We start from the raw sequence: 20995 nt of genomic DNA on the forward strand, positions 1-20995 counted from the left end.
CGCTGCCCGGCGCCCGGGGCGCAGACAGGTGCGGCAGTCCCACCCTTCGGCGTCCCCCTCCCGCCGCTCCTGGCCGCGCCATGCCTCGCGGCGTGGACGCGCTGGCCCTGCTGGCGTGGAACCGCGCCTCAGGCTCGTCCCGGAGGCACCGCCACAGGTCAGTGCCCCGGGGCGCCCCGCGGCTCGACCCTTCCCTCCCCTCCATTCCACCGTCCCAGCCCGGGGCCGACTGCTGTCCTCCTCGGACGCTCTCGCGCCCCCACCTCGGCTCCATCGGCCGCCACTGCGCCCGCGCTCGTCTCCTGGGGCTGGAGAGGCGGGCTCGGTGACACGTGGCCAAAGTCTCCCGGGCACCGAGGCGAACAGCACCCCTCCCAGGTGGGAGGCGCGGCGGGGCGGGAACGCCTGGCCACGCGCCGCATCCTGCCCGGCGCGCACAGAGCCGCCTTTCAGCCGCCGGGGCTGGGCCCGTCGCCGACCCGCCGCGCCTGCTCTCGGCCGGGTCTGCGCGCACCGGGCGGCTGGCAGGAAGGGTAAGAGACCGAGACCCCGCTTCAGGGGACACGTTCCCGCGAGGCTGAAATGAGTGTGCGGTGAATGGTTTTTCCTGCTGCGAATCCCGAGAGCCGTGGAAAGTTTTGAAGGAGGAGGCATGGCTCGGCAGCCTTGTCGTTTTCCTCAGGCAAGGAACCCAGAGAGAGGATCAGGTGTTTTCAGGTTAACTGTCAGGTGAGGCGTCTGGGCTGCATCTTTCGGGATACCAGACTATGGAGAAATCCTCATAAAGTCGATGGCTTTACTGTTCTAGACTAGAGTTTTCTTGCTGCCTTAGGATTTCTTGCATTAACTGCTTGCAGTTAAGTAAGTCTGGGCTTTGCCTTCCGGAACAAACAGGCCTTTTCCTCAGGTGGGAGGGTTATAGTGTGGTTAAGCCCAGTTCCTCTGCCTCCATGAAAGGCCCTTAGTTCAGGCGGGTGGCGCTGCCAAGGGGCCCCTCCTGCCTGGTGAAAGCTCCAGCCACCCAGAGCACAGCCGGGCCGAGGTGGTGAGTACGAACAGGCCACGGCCCCCCTTCTCTGCTCTCAAAACAACTGCAGTGGTGGGCTGTTAAACTGTCTTAAAATAGTAGGACCTTCTTCTTTCCCTGCATGGTGCTCTCAACAGTATAAATGAACTTAAAGCTAGCAAGGAAAGCCAGAATTCAAGAGGAGAATTTACCTAATTTTTGGTGGCTGCCCAGATTAAGTATTTAATTCCCGGCAAGTGGGAATATATTTTTTAGACTTGGAAAATTTTTGAATTAGAAAACATAACTTTCGTGCAAGCTCCCATTGTTAAAGGTCACATACTTAAGTGTGCACACAAATAGTTTTGAACGTGTTCAAATTTGAATTTTATATATATATATATATATATATGTATGTTTGGTTGGACAGTACTGGTGGGAAACAGAAGGTTGTGTGTCATTGTCAATTGAGAATGGAAGAAAGAGTTATTAAGAGAGAGATGGGAAAAGTTGTCTGTGGATGTCAGGATGCAGATTCTGATATTTTATGGAGAAGGAACCAACTTCATAGTTCTCCCCAGAAGCTGGATGTGGACTTCACATTGAGGAACTGCTCACCACCTCTGTGATGTGCTAACGAAAACAGCACAAGTTTTGGGAAACTCGATAACTTCGTCCTATTGAGTCAGAGGTCTCTTGAGATTTAGCTTATCTTCTTGTTCATACCTGAAGAGGAGTCAAATTCTCCTTGCTGGGAACTTTCCACAGGCACACTCTTCTCCTTTAGCAAACCTGCCGTAAACCAGGTTCTGTGGCCAGGATCCTTTGAAAACAGGCACATTTTCCCTGCTTTCCTTGACTTTTCCCATACAGAGGCCATCAAAACAATGCCAGTTTTATTTAATTGCCTGTACAAAAAAAAATTGGTAAATGCTGATAAAGTGTTTGAGGTAGTCACATTCCTTTCTCCCAACGAGGAGCATATTAAAAGTGTTGTTTTTAGAAATAAAGTAATAAATATAAAATACCTTAGTGTAGCAAGTAAGAAGAGTTGGGAGATAAATTTTGATCAGAGTGGCAGAGAACACAGAACTGAAAGTCAGGAATGATCATATTCACAAACTGATCGTTTTGGTTAGGTTTCTGTTGGTGAAGTGAAACCCAGAAGAAGGCAATTCTTAAAACTTAGTGGAAAAAGAAGTAGCTGCTTGTGGCTACAGTTTTCAAAGTAAAAATAATGGCCAAAGAAAACTCTTTTGGCTTTAAAAGTTAAAAGTGGACTCTCCCCTGAAGATGGGCTGTTCTCTTTAGCTAAGGCCTAAGTATTAAGTTCCATGTGTCAGTTCTGAAGAAATAAATCACTCTGTAGTGAGCTCTTGCATCATATGTTAAGGGGTTCACAGAAAAATTATAGGTATACCTTGTTTTATTGCATTTCATTTTATTTCACTTTACAGATATTGGTTTTTACAAATTGAAGGTTTGTGGCAACCCTGCATCAAACAAGCCTGTCAGCACCATTTTTCCAACAGCATGTGCTCACTTTGTGTCTCTGTGTCACACATTGGTAATTTTTATACTATTTCAAACTTCATTATATCTGTTATGGTGATGTGATCAGTGATCTTTGATGTTACTGTTGTAATTGTTTTTCGGTGCCATGAACCTCGCCCCTATAAGATGGTGAGCTTAATAAATGTGATGTGTATTCTGACTGCCCCACCCACCAGCCATTCCTCTGTCTCTTATTCTCCTTGGGCCTCCCTATTCCCTGAGACCAACAATATTGAAATTAGGCCAGTTAATAACCCTGCAGTGGCCTTTGATGGTTCAAGTGAAAGCAAAAGGCACACATTTCTCACTTTAAATCAAAAGCTAGAAATTAAGCTTAGTGAGGAGGGCATGTCAAAAGCTGAGGCCCAAAGCTAGGCCTCTTGTGCCAAACAGTTTGCCAAGGTGTGAATGCAAAGGAGGTAGGGGAGAGTTTGAGTGATCTGGATAGAAGATCAAACCAGCCATAACATTCCTTCCAGCCAAAGCCTTATCTAGAGCAAGGCCCTAACTGTCTTCAATTTTGAGAAAGCTGAAAGAGGTGAGGAAGCTGCAGAAGAAAAGTTTGAAGCTATCAGAGGTTGGTTCATAAAATTAAAGGAAGGAAGTCATTTCCGTAACATAAAAGTACAAGGTGAAGCAGCAAGTATTGATGTGAAAGCTGCAGCAAGTTATCCAGATCTAGCTGAGATAACTGATGAAAGTGGCTGCACCAAACAACAGATCTTCCATGTAGACAAAACAGCCTTCTGTTGGAAGAAAGTGCTATCTGGAACTTTCATAGCTAGAGAGGAGAAATCAATGCCTGGCTTCAGAGGACAGTCTGACTCTCTTGTTAGGGATTAATGCAGCTGGTGATTTAAGTTGAAAGCGATGCTTATCCATGCTCCAGATAGTTGATGCCTCAATGTTTTCAAAAGGAGTGTGGTTTGTTCAGAACAAGCACTTAAAAAATTTGCAGCCCTAGTTCTGCTTTCCTGGTCCTTAGGTAGCCAAATGGTGATCACAGAAGTTTTTATAGGAACTTGGTGGCATGGTTGTTTTTAGGGAAATTCCTGCAAGTTTAGCGTGTTCATCTTTTAGGGGTGGTATAAAAATAGACAATGGAAAATGAAAAGCCCCTATGGCCTTCCTTCAGCGTGCTTCTTAGGGTTAAAGTGACCACGTCATTTATGTTCTGAGAGCTGTGCTGAGAAGGTAACCAAAGTTTTCTTCTTTGCCTCCCTGCCCCGCCCCCAACTTCCGTTAATTGTGGTCTGACTACCCCAGAGCCTCATCTGACTGGACTTTTTTTTTTCTTACTCTCATGAGACTAATTGATCATGAGAAAATTACTTCATAGTAGGAATTGAAGTGAGTGAAAAAATGACGTGGAAGTAGTTAAAATTGGTCCAAAGTTTCCTTCTGCTGGATTGCCCCCTGACATTCATCCTGGGCCCAACGTGGTCGTTATTGCAGAAACATTGACTGGTAGTCTCTGTACTTACCTCCTCCACCCCACCCATCACACACAAACTAAGGACACTGATTACCTGATACATATTAGACTCTTTCTTTTTGAAATAGCTTATTTAACTCATAATGATGACTCAAGGATGCACACATGTTCATCACCCAAAATGAAGAAAATATGGAAAACTTGAAGAAAATTAAGATTACTTATAGTACTATGTCAGAGATTACCAAATTGAAGTGTGTGTGTGTATGTGTGTGTGTGTTTTGGCTGGTTTACACATGTCTAAACTTTTAAAAATATCTATATACATATATAAATGCTGACAGTTTTTGAAAAGTAGGATCTCAATACATCTATTTTGTACTTTAAAAAAATTTAACAATATATTATAGACATCTTAAAGTCAGTACAAAGTTACAAATAGAGCTGCAATTAACATTTTTGCAACTATCTTTTTGACTGGCTATATTTTTAAATTTGTAGTATAAATCTGTAGTAGTTCTTGCATCACAGATACTCTTATAGGAACTGACCAAGTGTTCTTCGGTTTACATTGCCTTTAATACTTGGTAAATGAAAATTAAGATAGACTTTTACCAGTCTGATTAATGGTGAATTTTTGTTGTTAAATGTTCACTGGCTTGTTCAGATCCTTATTATATTGGATTATCTTTTTCTTGTTAGTCCTTTGGAGCTCTCTGCAGGTAACAGTTAACTTTTGCCTGTTTAAATATATTGCAGATATTTCTCCAAATCTGTCTTTTAACTTTTTGAAGTCTTAAATTTTTGTGTTAAGATTTGTCAGTTATTTTCATGTCTTCTGAATTTTGTTATACTTAAAAAGGCATGTTAAATGATTTGAAAAATTCTATATCTTATACTGCCGTCAATTTTATTCTTTTAATGTGTCCAAATTTTATTTTTGCATTTGGTTTGAGGGAGGACTCTAACTTTCTTTCTCCCAAATGGATAGCAAATTATGATGATAACGACTGATTGAATAGTTCATTCTTTGGAAAGACTTTACGAATAATGAATAAAACAAAATAGGGTTTCTATCAGCAAACTAGGCAACTAAATTACCTAAAACCTTCTAATGTATTTTGGCTAAGCAAGACTTTTCAATACATTTTTAATTCAGTTTTTCATATCAATATTTTATACTTTCTATTGTTATCTTATTAATATTGTTATTATTTTCTCTTAAGGGGTACTAACCAAGGAAAAATTCATGTAGTCAGTGTTGTTGTCTCATTCGTTGACTCATTTATTTTTTCCAACAAATATTCATTGAACATCTATTATGCATTATGTGCTCTGGTGTATGCTGGGGTATACAAGTGATGGGCAAGACCAGCCCTTCATGAAACTCTCTTGTAGGGAGGACCAATAAAGATTGTGATCTCGATTATGAAGTAAATAAAGTGATGTTAGAATCAGTGGGGAAGGCCACATTTAATAGAGTGGTCAAGGAGCCCTCTCTGAAGAGGTGACATTTGTGCTGAGAGGTGAAGGAGGATGAGAAGGAACCAGACATGCAAAGAATTGGGGGAACAACAGTAGGGTAGATGAAACAGCAAGTGAAATGCACAAAGTGGGGAATGTTCCATGGCCAGGAAGGAAGCCATGGGATAGTGAGGAAGGGGAAGGAAGGTATGGATGAAGTGGGCAGGAGTCTTTTAGCCAATGGTAGGAAATGCTAGGAGGGTTGGATTTTACTCTGAGAGCAGGGAAAAGCGTCTAAAGGGTTTTAAAACAGGGAAGTGACTTGTTTGTTTTTTTCTAGAGAAAGCCTATCTCTGAAACAGGGAAACGACTTCTGACTTATGCTTTTAAAATTACTCCTCTGGCTACTATGTGAAGAATTGGGAGGCTCTTGTACTTTTTCTTTGAGAGATGACAGTGCTTGGACCAGGGAGGCTGCCATGCATATAGAGAGGTGGGGATGTGAGAGCTGAAGAAAAGGAGAAACTAAAGCACACCTTACAGCAGGATTCCCATAGTTTGCGGCACGTTAGAATCTCCTGGGAAGCTTATCAAAATCCTGATGCCCAGTTCCCACCTCATATCTATTAAATTAGAATGCATAGAGGCTGGAAGGCAGGCACTGAAATCTTTTTTAAATTCCGAAGTGATTCTCCTGTGCAGCCAAGGAGGAGAACCTCTGAATGGACTAGGCATTGCAGCTGAAGCATTTGGATGAACGTGTGCAGATCACTGCACTGAGCAGATGAGTAGAGGAGTGGATGGAAGACAGATCTGAGAAACCTATTAGACATGTGGGTGGAGTTTCAAGGAAGAGGTTGCATAAGGGAGGCTGTTCAAGAGAGAGATTTGCTGGAGATGCAAATGTGGAAGTCCACACCATGGGGGTAGTAAAGTCACAGGATTGGACAAGCTCTTCTAAGATGGAGGCTAATAGAGAACATAAGAGCCCTGGACTGTGCCCGGGCACTCTGACTTCTAGAGGAGTTTGGTATCCTGGAAGCTGAGAGAAGAGGTTACTCCAGGGAGGTAGCTGTATCAAATGCTGCTGAGCCACTAAGCCGAAGAAGTGTTTGTTGGAATCTACTGAAGATGGTTTGCTCTGAGCAATTTCAATGGAATAATAGAAATGGAAACCCAGTATTTGTTCTAGAGAATCTGAAGTGCACAGATACCTTGAGTAAGGTAATTACTGGGTTCATTCCATCAGATGTCTTTACTTTTTTTTTTTCTTTCTTATCTTGATAACATAACCATGTAGAAGTTTCCTGAATTTGTGGACTAGGATGGCTGTTTGCCAAATGTCACACATTTTTTAATGAGAGAAATTGTTTGAAACATGAGTATATTTGAACATAACATTTTTTTTTTCATTCCTGACCATTGTACAGGCCATTATTCCTTAAAAATTATTAATTCGGGGATCAAGAAAGAATACTGGACGAGGAGATCAGTAGAATTGGATTCTTATAATTGGGGGCAAGTTGCAACTTTGGGGTACCTTAGTTGCCTCATTTGTAAAATGAGGAGATACCAACAGGTAACCTCTAAGGTGGAGGTTTAAACTTGGTTGAACATTAGGACCACCTGGGGAACTTTAAAAATATCCCTGTGCCTGGGCTGCACCCACGTCAATTAGGCCAGAATCGCTTAGGGTGGAACCTGGACATCAGTATTTTTGAAGCTCCTCAGGTAGCCAGTATGCAGCCAAGTTTGAAAACCATAGCTGTAAAGTCTCGTATAGCTCCAATCCTGAGTTATTTTATCCTTTGGTATTAATATATTCCTTGCCCTCAACAAAATCGGGAATAAGAGAGGAATGAATACTGGGCAATCAACTAGTAGTGTCTGTCTCAGGAAGTCTCAACATTTCCTTTTCAGGCTTCCTTTCATAGGAAGTGATTGAAGGACGCTCTCCACAAAATGAAGTAAAGCAAGGGGCCCACATGGGATCCAGGAAATGGGCAATCCAACTGCGGAAGGAGGTGAAGGAGTTTCCACAGTGATGGCTTTGAATAGGGTTAGAAAGCAACCAGTGTAGGTTGGGGCAAAAGGATGAGAGGTGGGAACTCACAGCTCCGAGAAACAAAGGAATGGATGGAGTACCTGGCTTGTGTGTATTTAAGGGCACAATCAGAGTCAGTCAGAGTTTGGTGATAAAGTCATGGTTGGTATGTAGAAAATTAAGCAAATGGGAAAAAGGCAATTAATTCCAGAAAAAAACATTTTTTACAAGGAAGAATATAACATTACAATGTATTAATAGCGTAACTGTGAAGAATTTTTGCATATTCACTTCATAAAAACTAAATGTTAATCAAAATTTTTGTTGAAACTTCATTGAAAGATGAGTGTGGTGGTGAAATGTGTATGTTGGTGGGGAGGGGCGAATATAAGAGCTAACTCCATATTTTCCAAGGGAAGATGCGAATTGATAATATCTAAAAGGGGAAAAAATGGTGGCATAAGTATTATTTAGAAATATTAAAGTAAATGACTGAAAAAAAACCCCAGATAAAAGTGGTTGCCTCTAAGGAACAGAAATCAGGCGTGGGGTTCATTATACTTCCTTCTAAATTTTGTACATGATTAAATTTGGGGCTAAAAAGGACAGTTGGGAGTCAGGTGGGACCAGATCACATAGAGCTACACAGATGTGGGTTCCTGGTTGGGGGCCTGGGATACTGATTGTACCAGTCACTATGATGAAGATACAGGACGAAGGATAGATTTAGGAAGTGGCTTGCCCTGCCTCCCTGCCCGCCTCCCTGCCCCATCGCCTGCGACTAATAAGAGATAGTTGTGAGTTAAAAAACAAAACAAAAACAAAAACATTCTGTTCTGGTGCCACTACACCAATACATGGTACCTAAACAGGTCTGGTAGGAAAAGTGGTGCCCATCAAGATTATTATTTATTTGTTGGAGCCAGGGGAGTAAGTTTCAATTTCTTCAAAGTAAGGAGTTTGTAATATCAGCTGGAATAACAAAGAACAGCCACATTTAAGGTATGCTTGGAGCTCTGGAACACCAGTAAAGTAGTCCCACATATATTTTCTTATAACTTGTCCCCATCAGTGAAAAGAACATCCATCTTCTCTGAATGTATATTCATTTACATATTGTATGCAAAACCATACGTATATTATAAGATAAACATTTTAAGGGATTAGATAAGGATATTTAAATGAGTTGCCAAATGCAGCAACTTCATAATATGACTTCATAGTATCATTGGCTAATATCTTAGGGTACTATATACTTAGAGCCATGCTCCTCATTTAGCAGTAGTAGATTTAACCAATATTTTAAATAGTTTTCTTGATAAATCCATTTTCCCCCCAACTTCCTAGATCAGATTTGCTTTTCATCTTTAACTCATGGCCAGGAAAATTTATTAGAGTGTTAGCTCTTCCATTTTCTTGATGTTAATTTAGGCTTACATTAGTTTTACAATGAATCTAATTTTTTGCAAGAATCTTTATGTACTTTGCTTATTTTGTGAGGTGTATTTTCACTAAAACTGGATAATCCACAGTGCTTAAATAGGTCTACATAAACCATAAGTGGCGGGAATATACTGAAAGCCAGTGGGGGTGCCATCAGCCCCCAACTTTGGGGAACTTGCCCTGTTCCCCCAGGATTCCCCACATACCTTAAGAGCATCTGATGCACTTACCAAGGGAGGGCAGTGTAGGTGTGATGGATAATAATGTATGTATTAAATTTTGGGAAATCTTAACTTCTCTGTTTTCTAGGTTGATGCATTTAGATGCCCTAACCCTTTCTTCTCACATACCAGTGAATGGTCTTGCATACACACTATGTCAAAGGACTCCACTTTGGATACTACTGCAGTAGGGGAAAAAGACAAGTTCAGTCCTCTTGTCAAGTAGGGTAAGGACCATGCAAGCCAAAGGCAACAGCATTCTGGGCTGTTAGTGTATTTGCTGACAAAGTACCATCACTGAAACTGATGTGTGCATTTTTCTGGGGCAAAGATCAAGGGCCTTTGTCCTGTTCTCACAGGGATTTATGACCCCAATAAGGTTAAGAATCACTGGTAGCCTTGTTTTGTTTTTTTCAAAACTTCAGGCTTCCATAGACTCTTTTAGTCATTGGTTTGATAAGGCTGAAATTGCCCATAGCCATATGATAGCCTCAAACTTAGCCAACATCACACAGTCCTGGTTATCTGGGAAAAGAGTAGGTTTTCTTAATTACTAACAGTAGCTTTGATGTGGTTCCCTCCTGTTTTCTCACCATTAGTAGCAGTCTCAGGCTCCTGTTCTGTGTCCTGTGTTCTTTTCCATTCCACTGTCTCTAGCTTTTATTTAGCCCACCGATGGGTAACTTTTCATTCTATTCTAGATCTTGTTTTTATGCCTTCAGATACTATGCTGTTTTGCTTTGATATTTTGGTCTTACTGGTGCTGTTTATTAAGCTTATAAAAATCAAGATCATGCATTTCCTATAGTTTAGTGAAACAATTCATAAGAGTCATGATTGCTCTTTATTTCACGCAATTTCAATTGCGTGACTGCCCTGCAATTGGTGGGTTCATGTAATTTAGAAGACCTTCTTTGTTTTCTGTTCCTTAACTAGTTTTACGGTGCAGTCACTTTCACTTCCCCTGATTTGTGTTATCACAAGTTAGCAGCTCTCTGGGCTTTTCTGAACTGCCGGTGATCTTCATCATTTGTGATGGAAGTTGCAGTATTTCTCCTGTTTGCTGACCTAATTCTTGCTTATGAAGTTGTGACTGCAGCTTTCAAGTCTCCTGTACCAACACCCAGCCCCATGCTCAGCATCAGAAGGTGTTCACTAAGTGTGTGTCAAATTAAGGAATGTTTTAGTCCTAAGATAGTGTCCTGTCTCTTTGTTTTTTTGTTTTTTTTTTCTGTCTTTTTACTTTGCATCATTTTTTTCACCATTTTATTTTGTTATAGCAAAAAGGTGCCTAGTTTTGTGTGTGTGTGTGTGTTTGATACCCTTTATCTACCAGGGCAAACCTACAAACTGGGAAGAGAGGGACAAGAAAGAGAACTCAGAAAAGTAAAATTTAGAAAGCTTATACATTTACCATTTTCTTCAAGATATCAGAATTTTTTAACCAAAATATTATTACTCTTCCTCACAAATTTAGATGTAATGTTTCAACTTAAGTTAGACTTATTTAACAAACACCCATCATGTACATTTATTATTCATATCCATTTTTTTTAATATTTCTATCATTCTGTCATCAGTCAACCACATTTGACTAGTTCTATCCTATATTTCCCCAATTGGCTCATGTACTCTCAAAGGAAACATTTATCATGCTAGTTATTTTCCATTTTCCTTATCTTTCACACTGCTAAAAGTATTGCAACTGCTCTGTAAATCCCCAAGTGAAACAATTCTGGAAAGATACAGTTATTTACATAACGTAACACAATGAGCAATCCTGATATTTATTATTTGCTACTTTTGACCTTTTTCTTTGCTTTGCCTGGGACTTCTTAATAAAGTTTCTTAGGGCAACCTTAACATCAGTTATCATTTCTTGAACACTTAGTGGCCATGTCACTAGTCAAAGGAACCAGTAGCCAGAAGAGTTATTTGAAGCCTCTTGAATCACTTGGGCTGTATCAGGCACTCTTTCTCTTTCCAGCGTGCTAGATGCATACTTCAACTATAGCTTTTTAACACATTTTATCATACTTTTATCTATTCATATGACTCCCTTCCCCTGGACTAAGCTCTTGGAAGGCAGGAAAATGTCTCCAATGGGAGCTTGATTCACAAGGTGTTCTCTAAGTATTTGCCTGAATGCCCTGTGTTTTGCATAGTGTTTTGGAGAAAACAACCTCTTCTTCCTTCAGTTTAGTATTTCTCACACAGAGGCCGTGTGTGTGTGTGTGTGTGTGTGTGTGTGTGTGTGTGTGTGTGTGTAGGTCAGTTGGTCCCATGACCTTATTCTCAGGGGTCTAAGAATTCAATACATACCTTTTCATATGCTCTTTTCATTTTATTAAGTGGAAAGCTATTGTGAATCATCCGGAGGAATACTTTAGCAATACCGATCTGCTAAAGTGATGGTGGTTAACTCTAAATTCAGCATTGCTGAAACATGCCCAGAGGGCTTCTTATGGGCATGTTCTCAGAGGTCTGAGAGTTCATGTTTGAGGGTCTTGCTCTCAGGCCCGGTTAAGGTGCCATCATCTTGGAAACGCCTACCTCAACACGCCCAGTCAGGTGCCCACATAGCACTTCCACTGTGTGTATGATACGGGCTTCCCCACAGCTCTCTAAACCCCTCTCCCCAGAGTCAGAACTCTGCTTCCATCATATGTTTTACACATCTTATAAGCATTCACTGAGCTATTTGATAAGATGTATGGACAAGGCTGTCTTTCCTACTGGACACTGAGCACGTGACGTCCAGGGAACCTCGTCAGCTTTGTGTTCTGAGCACCCAGCACGGGGCTTGCTCAGCACAGTAAGTGCTCATTAAGTTGGTCAGATCGAATTAAAAGACTCAGGACAAACACATTTTTAAAGTCTTCACTTTCTTTTGAAATGAGAGTCATTGTGGTAATTGATTTTTCATTCCTAAAAGTTTTTTTTGTTTTTTCAGAGTTTTTCATATAGGTATTTTTTACTATGTTGTTGTTTTTAAAGATGGTGTATGTGTGAGGGGGAAAAACCCCGACAAACTGTATTTTTCCTCTTCTGTGACCAAACGTGTAGGATTTCTCCCCACCAACAAGCAATCAGTTCTGCAGTGGAGACCACCTGAGCATCCTCTAATTCAGTTCTACTCTGACACTATCTACCTGGAGATAGTGTCAGATCCCACAGCCTGAGGGCTCAGTCCCCAAGACTGTTCCCCCTCAGACACCAGTCACAAGTCCTGGCCTCTGGAACTTTTGTCTGACTGGTTCTCAAGACCCTCTCCTTAGGTTCAATTAATTTACTAGAGAAGCTCACAAAACTCAGGGAGACACGTTTACCAGTTTGTTATAAAGGATATTACAAAGGATACAGATGAAGAGAGGCATAGAGTGAGGTATGGGGAAAGGGGCATGGAGCTTCCATGCTCTCCCTGGACCACCCTCCAGGAGGTTCATGTGTTCAGCCATCTGGAAGCTCTCTGAAACCTGTCCTCAGGCATCTTATGGAAACTTCACTAGATAAGCATGATTGACAACCATGCAGAAATGTGATTAGACAAAAAGGGTATGATCTGATAGCCTTGCTGGAAACCCAGCAAGGCCTGTCTGTTCAGTTCTTTCTGGCCTATCTGTGCAGCATTCTTTCCTCCAGGGTATGGAGCAGGACTCACAATTGAGGGGTCTTGTGACCTACAATCAGACAAGGTAGGTAGGAGAATCCTTCATGGCCGGCTCTAAGGCAGAAAGGCAGGGAAGAGTCCTGTCTCAGGGAGAAAAAGGAGCAGGTGAAAGAAGGGCAGAAGAAGGTCAGAGAGAGAAATTCTGTTTTCAGAGGCCTTTTCCTGAAGCCTAAAGTGCCCCAATGTTATAACAAAGGTTTATGGGAGTTATGAGCCAAGAACCGTGGATGAAAACTGCTATGTGTATACAGCATAATATCACAGATGGTGAGCATGGTTATTTTCTAACGTGTCTAATTCTAATATACTTAGTCCTTTTTCTGTTGTATGTTTCTAAGTAGTCTGTTTCATGTTACTTGGTTTCCTCATGTGTTTATTTATATTTAACTACCTGCTAGTCACTGTGATTTACACTGTTATTTGTTAGAGCGTCCTAAATCCTAGGATGAACCTCTGGAGAGGTCTGTGTGTGTTCTGGGATATGAAGGGCCATTCTAGTCTGGGACCCCCATCCCCATGCAAGCTGACAGTTTGAAGTTCCCTGGTGCACCCAGGTGTGAAGCTCAAAGGTTTGAGCCTCATTTAATAATGGCCTGGTTAATAGCCACTATTTCTCAGCATGGGTCTATTTTTTAATTTCCTTTGGTTTGATTTGGAACCACTCTAGCCTTCTCTGTGGTCCTGTAAGTTTGGGGACAGGCAGTTTCGATGCTGCTTATTTTCCTGAGAGGGTAGCCCTCTGGGGCACCCATCTAGATGTGAGGAGGGTCTCCTGTCAGCTCTTGGGTAGGCTTTGGCCCTCGAGTCCTGGCTCCCTTATCCCTCTTTTCTGAGATGACAGAACCAAAGCCTAAATGTATGTGAAGGGCAATTGGCTCTTTCTTCTATAGTTATCCCCAAAGATTGGCCCAGGAGAGCCTGTTCTCTTTTAACTTTTGAGTCTTTTAGAGGTACTTCCCACCCCCATCCCCCTCAAGAAGTAGGTATTGTACCCAGGATTTTCCCTTTCCTTCCCCTCCCTCCTTTTCCTTCTCTCCCTTCCTCCCTCCCTCCTTTATTCCTCCCTCCTCTCTTTCCTTTCTTTCCTTCTCCTTTCCTTCCTTTCTTACAGGATAGTTCTTAATATAACCTAGTCCACTACAAATCAATTTGGAAATAGTAAATTATTAACAACTGAGTATAAGCTTTAAAATGTTCAATGCCTTTTGGGCTTTGTGTTAATCCATTTTGTGTTCCTATAAAGGAACACCTGGGGCTGGGTAATTTATCAAGAAAAGAGGTTATTTGGCTCACCGGTCTACAGACTGTGCAAGCATGACGCCAGCATCTGCTTCTGGTGAGGGCTTCAGGGAGCTTCCAATCAGGGCGAAAGGTGAAGGGGAAGCAGGCATGTCTCAGGGTGAGAGAGGGAGCACGAGAGGGCCTGTGCTCTCTAACAACCAGTTCTTACCTGAACTAGTAAAGTGAGAACTCACTAATTACCACGGGGAAGGCACCGAGCCATTCCTGAGGGATCCTCCCCCATGACCCAAACACCTCCCACCAGGCCTCATCTCCAAGTCGGGGATCAAATTTCAACATGAGATTTGGAGGGGACATATATCTAAACTATCTCAGACTTCCTTTAAATTTGTTATCAAGGTAGATAACATAGACCACAAGTCAGTTTAAAAACATGTCACTTAGATGTTTTCAGTAAAAAGATCCCTAAAAATGACCCCCAATTATAAAAACTTCCCAAGAAATTCAGTATCTTGAATGATTAGCCTAACTTAATAGAATTTACTCATTAAACTTACCATCAAGACACTTCCTAAAACAAGAAATCTAACTGAAACTGGCTTAATCCCCAAAGGGTATTTATTGGCTCAGATTGAAAGTCTTGAAATAGATAGCTTCAGGAACAACTAGATCCAGGAACTCAAATATTGTCAGGCATGTGTTATATGTTACATTGTTATATATATTTTCATGTTATATTGTTATATTATCTGCATACATATATTCTATATTATATTCATTACTAGTAGAATTCAATTTTTAGTTTTGTTTTTAAGTTCTTTTAATTTTAAAATATTAAGGAGGTACAAATGTTTTTGTTACATGGATAGCTTTTATAATTCTTAAGTCAGGGCTATTAGTGTACCCATCACCCAACTAGTGTTCATTGTACCTGTTAGATGGGCAGTTTTTCAGTTTTTAAGATAAAGAATAAAGTAGAAGTACTAATACATGTTATACTCCCAGTGGATTGTTTTGCACACCCCACTTTGGGGACTATTCAGTGGAAAGGCTACATTTCTCCATACAGTTAAAATAACAGTCCTGGGACCACATCTTACTGATTCTTTTTGGTCTAGCTTAAGTTGTGTGCCCATTCCTGAGTCCAGAGTCCTTGAAATAGTAAAAGCAAAATTTTACTAACGTAAGTGGCAAATATCTGATTAGGTGTAGAGCGTTGCTCTTTGAACTTTTTAAAGCTATTTATATTCTGGAACCTTATAATCACTGATATTTTTTCCAAAAAAGGGGGACATAATCCATCTCTTAGTCCAGAGTTACAGAACAAAGATTGTCTACTTCGGTAACAATCTAATTTCATTAGTCTATACTAAATTTCTGTAATTTCATACTTGGAGTATCATGAAAGTGTCCGATCTGGTTTTTGCTCACATATACACTCACATGCAACTCACACAGCTTACTTAAGCACAACTCACACATACTCACACAAACACAAGCATATACACTTTCTTGAAATACTTAAGTTATAGATGAATGCCTTATGTTAAGATGCAGGAATGGATGAGTCTTGCCAGTAAATTCTATTTTATAATCCTCAAGAATGGCCATTTTGAACAAGAAGGGTGACTATGTGGAAAGGCAAGCGATAGTGGGTACAGAATAGTCTTCAGGTTTCTAAAGAGAAAAGGAGTTCACTGGTTGGAGAGAGAGTTTTGTTCGTAACGGAAGGTATTTTTCAGGAGCTTTCTGTGGAACAGGCTGTTCTGGGTATTTAAGAATTGATCTTCTGTGGCAGAAATTCAATGGCACATCTTGATTCTGAGGTGAAAGAAGAATGCCTGAGGGAAGACCTGAAGTTTTACTTCATGAACCCTTGTGAAAAATACCGAGCCAGACACCAGATTCCATGGAAACTGGGTTTGCAGATTTTGAAGATAGTCATGGTCACCACACAGGTAATTTATACTACCATCTCGTTCAGTTTTTTCCTTATGCCAAGATAAAACTGTTTTCATGTATTCTGTTTTTTTTTTTTTTTTTTTTGTCTGTTGTTGTTGTTTGAGACAGAGTCTCGCTGTGTTGCCTAGGCTAGAGTGCCGTGGCATCAGCCTAGCTCACAGCAACCTCAAATTCCTGGGCTCAAGCAATCCTCCTGCCTCAGCCTCCCGAGTAGCTGGGACTATAGGCATGCGCTACCATGCCTGGCTAATTTTTCTATTTTTTAGTAGAGACGGGGTCTCGCTCTTGCTCAGGCTGGTCTGGAACTCCTGAGCTCGAGCAGTCTTCCTGCCTTGGCCTCCCGGAGTGCTAGGTTTACAGGCCTGAGCCACCGAACCCAGCCTGTTTTCATGTATCCTGTACTTTTGTTCTGAAAAGTCCACACTCAAGTTCATAAAACTATAAAATTATGTTGACTTTAAAGGGCAGATGATAGGTTGAAGTTCAATTTAGAAGATGACCTTGTTTTACCAAGATATCATGAGGTCATCTCTCTATAGGCTTTGTAAATACTAGATAAATGTAGACCTGTATTGAGGGGGGTTTCTGTATCTGAGTGAGGCACATAGGCTGGCCAAGGCTGTAAATCCAAAGTAATTTGTGTTCTTGTAATCTCTCATCTTTATTCAAATACACTTTACTCAAATATACTTTTGAAATCACATTTTTTTTTTTTTTTGTCTTCAGACTTATAGAATGCTAAGTTTTTCTTTTATCAGTCGCAACATGCTCTGAGTCCTAACTCCCCAGGCACTGTTGGGAGTGTATTAATACAAAACTACCTTTGGACCTTTCGTTTAAGTGCATATTGTTGAGTACTCTCACACCAGTATCAAAACAGTCATCAGAGTTGTCATCTAGTTTTTGGACTTGTGGTATTGAACCAGTCTTAAGGTAGGTAACCACATTTGAAACTTGTGCCCTTTTAAACTGATTTGGGACATTTGGCTCTTTTGGCAAATACTCATTCAGTTTTCAATGTAAAAGTGTGTAAAGATCTTATTTATGGAACATAAAAAAAAAAAAACTTTTTAAAAAATACCTCCATATAGTTCTAGAAATGAGAGGAGGTTCCTGCCCAAACTGAAGTTGCTTCTTTGTTCTCTAAAGAGGGCTTCCGGTTGCATGATGTGCTGTATTTACCAGCTCATTAAGTTTTAGTGAAAGACTTCAAAAGAAACAACAAGGTTGAGATACAGGAACACTGTTAAATGTATATGCTAATTATTAGTTTTTTTCATTCTTGGATTTGAAGTTTTAGATTTGGCAACCAATGAAATAGGTGCATTGTTAGCATTACTTGGAAGGAGAAGAAATAATGTCCCCTTTTGTCATTTGGTTAATTTTAATTGTTTCCCAATTTCTTCTCTTGCTAAACCAGCTTCCATTTCAACCTTCTGATTTACTAACGTTACTAAAATTCTAATTTATCCAGGCATAAAATGTCATTGCAATCTTTGACTTATCTTCTTTATTCTGACACCTACTAAATCTTATTGATTCTTCCTTCAAAACTACATCTATTTATGTTTTTCCATATTCACCATCTTCTCTCTAGCACAGACTCATATCTTTAGTTAAAAATATTTATTTTCTAAATATATTTCTGGGAACCTATAATTTACTTTTCATGTGCCTATGTCCTGTCTTCCCTAATAAAATTGGGAGGGATTAAACCATTGTTCCCCTATAGGGTCATTCTAATACATTTTTTATTTGGGTGATAACTAATTAGAGCAAATTTCTTGAATACCTTCCTTCCACCAAATCCTACTTTCCCCTTCTCTTCTTTTTCTGTCTTTTAGTGCTACATCCTCAAATCTAATGGGATGGGTGACCTTTTATCAAGGTAGATGGGAAAGAAACTTTTAACATTCTTACTCTGCATTCTGCAGTAATTTATAAATTCAAAGGAGGTGTCTACATTTTTTTTGCTAGTTCTACCCCTCCCATATTCTTTGTACATAATTAGAGTGGTATCTTGTTTTTACCTGGTACAGAATATTTTCTGCTACAACGATTTCATAATGAGGTCTTTTTTTTTTTTCTTAAGACAGAATCTCACTCTGTTCCTGGGCTAGAGTGCCGTGGCGTCAGCCTAGCTCATAGCAACCTCAAACTCCTGGGCTCAAGCAATCCTCCTGCCTCAGCCTCCCGACCATGCCTGGCTAATTTTTTCTGTATATATTTTTAGTTGTCTATATAATTTCTTTCTATTTTTTTAGTAGAGATGGGGTCTTGCTCTGCTCAGGCTGGTCTTGAACTCCTGAGCTCAATCTACCCGCCTCGGCCTCCCAGAGTGCTAGGATTACAGGCATGAGCCACCATACCTGGCCCATAGTGAGGCCTTGAATTCACAATCTTGGCCAGACTACACTTTATGAGTAATTATTTTTCTGTTTTGTATCATATTCTCAGAAAATCTTAAGATCTAATTAGTGAGACTAGGATACATTTTTGTTGTCAACTCCTTTTAAAAAATAAAGTCATTTGGCCAATACCATCATCCCTTACTCTTGTTCTGCAGAGAGTGTTTGGTTCTATCATAGCAAGAAAGGGATTTCCTACCCAAAGTTTGTCTTCTTTAAGAGATGCTTTGAAAATCCCAACAATTCTCTGATGCTTGGCCATACTTGTGGATCTTGGCTTTTCTACAAACAATTGAATGGAGGAAATTTCTTGCTCCTGAAGCCAGATAGGGGTGGTTCCAAGCAGAGATTACAACTCCACGTCCTCCCATTCCCAAAGTTCAGTTGATGAGCTTTGAGTTTAAATAAGGTGGCTTCAAATATCAGCAGATTGTATGCCACTTTCTTAGTAAATTTGCCCGTTCCCTATTCAAATTTTTTTTTTGTGTTTCTTTAGCTTCACTATGAGTGGGGAGGAATGGGTCTAATATCCCTGCTTCTAGAGTTAAGTTGGCAGCACTTCAGTTTAACACATTAACTGATATATGAGTTGTATTTAACTCACGCTAGTTTTGAGCCTGGGGCCTTGTGAAGCACATGTAACTCACATGTCTCTACCTTGGGAGCCATGTAAACTATTTTTCAAGTTGCATGTAACTCATGCACAGAAAACAATAAAAAATAACAAATTTTTCATTAAATAGGAAGGATTGTTTTGTTTTGAAGTTTTTATTCTATTTTCATAATAAAACACTGTGGCCCCAAGAAAAAAATTTTTTTTTTCTAGTGTGGCAGTCAATATGTTAAGAGGTAGTGTGGTCAAGTGGTTGAGAGAACAAATAGGTTCTAGAGTTAAACATACCTGGGTTCAGATCCTTGTTCCTACATTTTCTAGTTGTTCCAACTTGGATAAATTACTTGACTTTAGGTTGCATATGTATAAAGTGGAATTACGTTTACCAGCTGATTCAGTATTTGACTTTGACATTGTGATGGGCACTATTTCATTTCCTGAACATGTAATAGTAGGGAAAAAAGAAAAAAAAAATCCCTGTCCCTGTGGAGCCCGCTGTAATAGCTCCTTCATAGGGTGTTGGGGAATTAAATGAAAAATAATAATTATAAATTTTTAGCAAAGTGCCCAGTACTCAGTAGATAAGAGTTGTTATTCAATACTATGCAGTTTTGATCTTGCCCACATTGCATCAAAGCTTAGCACAGAGTAAGTACTCAGCAACCTTTGGTTGAAGAACTTAATTCATGTGTGTATGTACCAGTTTTTTTTTTTTTTTTTTATGTGTGTCAGTATGTTTAATAAAACCTTGAAACTGTCATGGGTGTTTGTTCCCTGGTTTATTTTTTAGCTTTTAAAGAGCTACATGACCTTTTCTGGCTTCTCCTACAAGCACGATTGACAGACATCACATGCTTAGAAGAGCCTGTAACCTTCTGTTGTTTCATTTTCAGCACAGTTTGGATGATGTGAGACTTCTTATCTGATGTTTTCTTAGAATATCTGGGTTTTAGCAGTTGCTCAATCCTTTGAGTTGGTATTTGAGGAATGTGACATGGTGAGAGTCAAATGCTAGGGTGGTATCTATGTTGATTCTCAAACTGTAGTTGCCTTTCCTAATTCTAAAAGCTAGCACTTAGATTGTTTTTTATAAGAAGAGTCCCAGAGACAACTTTTTCAGTAAAAGGAAATTGTTCGTGTAGCATAATAAGGATGATTTTGGAGTTAGGACTGGTTTTCATTGTAGTTAGGTGACTTGGGAAATTTAGTGGGGCTAAAGTTCAGTTTCCACATACGTAAAATGGGGATAACAGTAGTAACATTTTCATAGGGTGATTATGGGGTAAATGAGATAATGTGTGTAAAGCAATTAGTATAGTGCTTGGCATATAATTGCTGAAAAATGGTGGCTGTTATTTTTAATTATAGTCTTTAAAAAAAATTCAGACAAAATGTAAAAGCTAAAAAATATAAACCACTTTAAAAAAAACCCTTATGCCGGTTTGCATATGCAAATTAACAGTTTTATCGGAATTGCTCATAATTGACATTTTGTATATTATTGTTTCAAGGTATCATATTGAACCTTGGAATGACAACAAATGACAGAACTGTCTAGGCCATGTAGCTAAACTTGCTAATTTCACACATGAAGAAACAGTCTCAAAATGCTTTGGTGACTTAGTTGAGTAAGGACTTGGGCAAACTTTCCAGAGTCTCATTGTTTTATAAGGCAGCTGAGGAGATAACTTGGGGAGTTGGGGAAATGTGTGTGCGGTTTACAGGGTTTTGACTTCACTACTACCACTGCCTGTGGGTACATGTGAGAGAGACGAGAGAGAGAAGACGAGGATGAGTGTGTGTGGCATGAGAAAGTGGATGTGTGGAGAGAAGGAGGGAGGGAGAGTGAGTGTGTATCTGTAGTTTCCTATATTTTTTATGAACTTTTGGTGCTGACTAGTTTCCCCATTTATTGAGTTCCAAGAAGAAAGTT

The 20995-nt window shown here is 40.1% G+C and overlaps 1 protein-coding gene across 6 annotated transcripts in view; it reads left to right on the forward strand.

Moving 5' to 3' along the window:
- The window catches only part of MCOLN2 (mucolipin TRP cation channel 2), a 52414-nt gene continuing 31419 nt past the window's right edge, over positions 1-20995 (forward strand). The window contains exons 1-2 of one of the 6 annotated variants that reach the window (XM_045547635.1): positions 1-157; positions 15878-16037. In XM_045547635.1, coding sequence (XP_045403591.1) covers positions 81-157; positions 15878-16037 — 237 coding nt within the window. In that variant the 5' untranslated portion in view covers positions 1-80. Of the gene's footprint in view, positions 158-432; positions 730-964; positions 1046-13072; positions 13105-15821; positions 16038-20995 lie in introns of those variants that run through there. The other 5 variants (XM_045547634.1, XM_045547636.1, XM_045547637.1 and 2 more) reach the window with 5 other exon arrangements.

The sequence above is a fragment of the Lemur catta genome, chromosome 3, assembly GCF_020740605.2.
Source record: "Lemur catta isolate mLemCat1 chromosome 3, mLemCat1.pri, whole genome shotgun sequence".
Lineage (NCBI taxonomy): Eukaryota > Metazoa > Chordata > Mammalia > Primates > Lemuridae > Lemur > Lemur catta.